General features: G+C 38.7%; 1 protein-coding gene across 1 annotated transcript; it reads left to right on the top strand.

Annotated features, from left to right (window-relative positions):
• The first annotated feature begins 2,213 nt into the window (after nt 1-2,213).
• LOC138022785 (E3 ubiquitin-protein ligase TRIM71-like) lies at nt 2,214-5,134 on the top strand. Its single transcript, XM_068869739.1, has one exon. The coding sequence runs from the start codon at nt 2,215-2,217 to the stop codon at nt 4,393-4,395; it is 2,181 nt and encodes a 726-aa protein (XP_068725840.1). The 5' UTR covers nt 2,214; the 3' UTR covers nt 4,396-5,134.
• The last annotated feature ends 200 nt before the right edge of the window (nt 5,135-5,334 follow it).

Below are 5,334 nucleotides of genomic sequence, written 5' to 3'. Positions count from 1 at the left end.
GTTCTTAAATTACTAGCTACAAGTATGTTCATATTCTCTCTGCATTATAATAGAACAGAGAGTACATCCAAACAATATGCAAGCAGCTATGGACAAGACAGTTAAGGTGACACCAGATGTTGTTCCAACAACAGCGGTGGCTGTTCAGTTATTTGAAGGAAGTGGGGAGCAATTGACAACCTGGCCAGAATTTGGTATAGACCCATTGTCTTGTGATGGATCGGATGCCAAAGTTCACCAACAAGGAAACACTTCCATTCACATTTTCCTGATTTTCTCACTGTTTTTCAAAATGTAGTAAATGGAAATCCAACATTGTTTCAAAATGCAATTCAGTTATTCCGAGACCTCACTTATGAGTATTGCTCATAGCTGCAAATTTCAGCCAGTTGTTTGACTTTATCCTCATGTTTCACTGTATCCTCCGTGAAATCACTTCCCTTATTATTGAGTGCTGCTCAGGTTTTTCCTATAGGATGAAAGGAAAATATATATGACACAATTATAATTTTACCAGCTTAGCTTGTGAGGGTGTGATCCATGGTGTGTTTAAATTCAGTGCTTTGAACAGCTTTATACATGTGAAAATGTATTCTTGAAAGCAAATGAAAAATAAAAACCTACGAGTTTGGAAAGAAAGAGTGCTGAGTTACCTGTATCGTTGTGTTTTTTTATAAGCTTATTCAAGGGGCAGCCTTGACTGCAAACCATTATTTCGGCTCGGTAGCGTTAATTTTCCTGCGATTTCAAACATTTCGTTGTCGTCTCATTGTGGAAAAGTAACTTTATTTGATGTATTTCGATCCATACAAATACTACTTCGAGCAAATGCAAATATCACGTACCTGGCGCATGTGAATTTTTGGCCTTTCAAAAGGCAGCCTAGTGGAGGTCCAAGTCGTTTAAAACGTCTGAATATGCAGGGAACCATATAGGTTTGACATTTGGGGCGAGGAAATAAAAATACGACTCCTAGTAAAGATTAAAGGCGAAACCTTGTAGCCGCCATAACTCAACTCTCCTCCCCTCCAAGGGTTGCGTGACTTCTCCCAACCGCAGCCCTGTTAGTTGAGGTCTCGAATTGTCCGTCCCATGGTGCGCAAGAGTTTGTCAATTTTTCTTTTTTATTTGATCATCGACAGAGGAAAATTGAAAATTGATCGGATAAATACTGCATGGATCATTTCCTCCATCTTGAAAGCCCCTTCCTTGAAAAATCAAAGAATTAGACCCCTATTGGAAAGGTTCTGAAAAAGAATGATTTCAAATCGATTGGCTGCTATTCAATTCTTCTTTCTTCCTTTGCAAACAAAAATTAAAGATTTGTATTGTCATTTTTAATTTTTATTCAATAAGAAACCATGGTTTTCATGTTTGTGTTTGTTGGAATTCTATTCTCAACGTTCCTTGGTAAAAACAAATGAAACATTAAAAATACAAAATCCATTTTTTTTTCATTTTCCATTTTTCATGGAAATCAAATGGACGGAAGACCCACGGACGCAGGTTCACGTGTTCGCAAGACTGTTTTTGCATCTCATAGATGTTTAGATTTTTTATTACAAAACCCTGTTTTGACTGGCCACTCAACCTCATTGTGTAAATAGTTCACCCGGAAGTCAAAATAGCTACATTTCGTTCTGAGGAAACAAAAAATAAGTAGTGTTTCGTTTCCGGACTGAGCAGCTCTTCGGATGATGAGAAATAAGCTCCATTCGAGCTCCATCCCGTAGCCTGATTCATCCATTGTATGGGTTACCAGGAGTACTTATCGGATTCCTAGGCTTTTTTTTCTTTGTTTTGCTTTTTATTTTCGGCATTACTCCTGGAAAAATCCAGTTTCAGAGCCTTCAATACCATCCAATCACTGCTCTTTTTTTTGTGTAACATGTACCACCGGCAATCCAGCTTACGCTCACAGAGCATGTAGTTAAACTTACAGTAGCAGTTTACCCGTGCACATATTTAGTTATTTCAGGAATCCGTTGACTATTGCTGTTTGTAGTTATGTGTTTTACGCCTGATTAGTTTTTTTAATTTTCAAAATAGAACTTTTAAGATTTTAAAATGGTTAAGAAAGTGCTAAGGTGCATTAGAATATCACCAAAGACTTCAGGTGACTTCAGCGATTAAGACTTTGCATTGACATATCTACCAGAGATATCAGTGACGTCACAATTCACGCACCCACATTTTGCGCTGCAAGGCTTCATTATGGAAGTTCAACAGCTTTTCAAGAATCTTAAAAAGGAAGCAGAATGCCCATTATGCATAGAAACAGTAAAAAATCCCAAGACATTACCGTGTCTTCACTCGTTCTGCCTGGAGTGTCTCGACAAACTGGCAAACTTCGAACGAAGACAGCTAAAAACAATAATCAAATGCCCGGTTTGCCAGACTTCATTTCAAATTCCCGAAACAGACACCTTCGACAATTTGCCGTCATCGTTTCATCTCAACCGGTTAGTGGATGTTCTCGTTCTAGAAGATGGCAGCATTCAGTCTCAGAGATGCAACAGTTGTGACGAGAACAACACAGCAACATGTTACTGTTTCGTGTGCCAGAATTTTCTGTGCGTAGCTTGTTTTCAAGCTCACCAACGCTTAAAGGCTTCAAGAGGTCATCGCAATGTTTTGATTGACAAACTGCAAGCGCAAGATGTGCAAGATTTGATCCACAGACCGGTGATGTGTTCACAACAATATCATGAAGATCAACCTCTGGAATTTTATTGCGAAGACTGTAAAGTTCTGATTTGCCACAAATGCACTGTAGTGAGTCATAATCGACACACCATGACAGACACTCAGAAAGCTGCACAAGAACAAAAGATGCAAATGGCAGACGCTGTGGCCAAAGTGAAAGCGGAAATTGTCAGGTATGAGGGTGAAATTAAGAAACAAACTGACCTAAAAAACAATAACAAAATTAACATTTTGAACGAAGAAAAGAAAATGACAGACACTGTGGAAGAATTGATTCGTGATTTGCGAGAACACGAGAAGAAAATGAAGGACAAGTTTCGCGAAATTTATGAAGCGCAACAAAAACAACATGCAACGCGACTGGAAGACTTTGAACTGGTTGCGACCCAGATGAAAAGCTGCGTCGAACGCTGTCAGAGTATCTTAGAAAGAAACGTGAGCGTCGAAATCCTACAAACAAATCACGCCGTCCTCGGACGCTGCAATGAACTGTTTAATGATCGAAAACTCGACCTTTACAGGTCGCCACATTTATATTACTTGGTGGAAAAGAAATTGGATCTTACAGATCCAGTTGTTGTCACCAAGACTGATCCCTCAAAGTGCTTAGCTGAAGGTCAAGACAGCAAGGAAGTGAAAGAAAGGAAGGAGACATATTTCGTCATTGTTACAAAGGATTCCGAAGGATTTCAATGTTATCAACAAGATGATAAAATCAAAGTCGGCATATTGACTCCAGAAGGTGATCAACTTAAAACAGACATTAAAGACAACAAAGACGGCAAATACACAGTGACATATACACCACAAGGTGCCGGACAACACACAGTGGAGATCCGTGTGAATGGACAGCCGCTGATTGGTAGTCCTTGGATTATGCAGGTTCATCAGCATCAATATCAATTTGCCTTTCAGTTTGGTTCACAAGGCACGGGACGAGGAGAATTTGATGGCATTAACGATATTGATGTGAGTGATAAAACGGGAACGATTGCTGCTGCAGATTGGCGGAATGAAAGAATTCAACTGTTTAGCTCTGAAGGAAAGTTTCAAAGGGAGATAAGACTTAATGGTAGACCTTCGTCCGTGGCATTTACAGACTCTGGTGATCTGCTGACTTTAGTTTGGGAAAGCGGCAATAATCTTCGTCTATTCAGTGAGGAAGGTCATTTGATCAAGCAAATCAATGATAAACATCTTGATCAACCACGCCACATTTCCATTGCGAGTGATGGTAGTATAATCATGAGTGACTTTACGGGCAACAAAATCAAGGTCCTCTCCCCTGACGGGAATGATTTGCTCCAGTCCTTTAGTGCCCCAGACTGTGATAATTCCCCATTCTGCGCTATTTATCGCCAGGACAAATTCTTTGTTTCTTATTACCTCGCTAACTGTGTCAAGGTATTTGACAAAACAGGAGTGTATTTACATGACATTCGTTCTATGGGGTCCAATGATGGTCAGTTTAGTTATCCTTTTGGACTCGTTATTGACAAGTACAACCGGCTCATTTTGTGTGATTCAGGTAACCATAGGCTGCAACTCTTCACTCCGGATGGCAAGTTTTTGTGTAAAATAAAAGGACAGTATTTGCAAAATTGCTGTCCTCTTTCTGTTGCTGTACACAGGTATGACAGTCTTTTTGTAGCTGATGCAAAGAAAGACTGCATTTATGTTTTCCATTAGAAGGGAAAGGATTCTTTTTTAAAATAAATGTTCTTAAAACCTCATGCCTTTAATTGAAAAATCACTGCTATTATTGAGTAAGAAATGACTTGTCACTCAGTAAATTATTGTTGAAACATAGTAACATCCATTCCTCTTCAACTCGAGTGGCAAGTTTTTAAGTAAAATCGATGGGCAGTATTTAGACGATAGTCTTTTATTTGTGGCCCTAAGAAAGGATGACACACCTCTATGTAGTCGACAACGTAAAAGAATGAATTCATGTTTTTCTTTGGAGGTGATCGTGAGAGCTGAGCGTGATATTCCCGTTTGTCAGTATTAAATCTAAAATATCTTTAATGAAATTCACATCTTCCAAATACCGGACTGAGCCTTTCCTTTTCTGCAACACATATTTCTCCTGCTTTTGCTTTGTTTTCGTCGTTGCGAATCTATGTATTCTAAAAAAAATTCCTCCAGCCAGCTGAGCCTCTTAACACTGTTTTTGATTTTATTGCTTCCTTTGGTTTTTATACATAGCTCCACAAGCTCAATTTTTTAAATAAATACCTTGACTATGAAAAAGCGTTTCCCTGGACAAGACATCAGTCACTTTATTCCAGATACTAAACTTTCAACATCAGCAAGCTCTGGACTGTTCAATGCTGCTTCAAATTTAAATGACAACGCCAGGATTTATATTTAGTTTGATAGTATGCTTCATTGTTTTTTAATTTGTTAGTTTTATTTGTCAAATAAGAGTTTAAATAAGTGAAAAGAAACAAAAAGATCTTTTTTTACTAGTACAAAAAAAATAAACAATTTTTCCAGTTTTCATATCCAACTTGATATGTCCTCCATCTTTGATGCATTGGACGGGACGTGGAAGCAGTCAGGCGCGGCGTTTTCCCTTTTCACGGTCTGCCAGTGGCAAAATGGACTCCCCTTATTGTTTCACAT

Source organism: Montipora capricornis, chromosome 11 (genome assembly GCF_036669925.1).
Source record: "Montipora capricornis isolate CH-2021 chromosome 11, ASM3666992v2, whole genome shotgun sequence".
In the NCBI taxonomy this organism is placed as follows: Eukaryota; Metazoa; Cnidaria; class Anthozoa; order Scleractinia; family Acroporidae; genus Montipora; species Montipora capricornis.
The sequence above is the reverse complement of the archived record's forward strand: the minus strand, read 5'-3'. Positions and strand labels throughout refer to the sequence as shown.

Coding starts and splice junctions, on each gene's coding strand:
- LOC138022785 (XM_068869739.1), top strand. CDS start 2,215: ATGGAAGTTCAACAGCTTTTCAAGAATCTTAAAAAGGAAGCAGAATGC.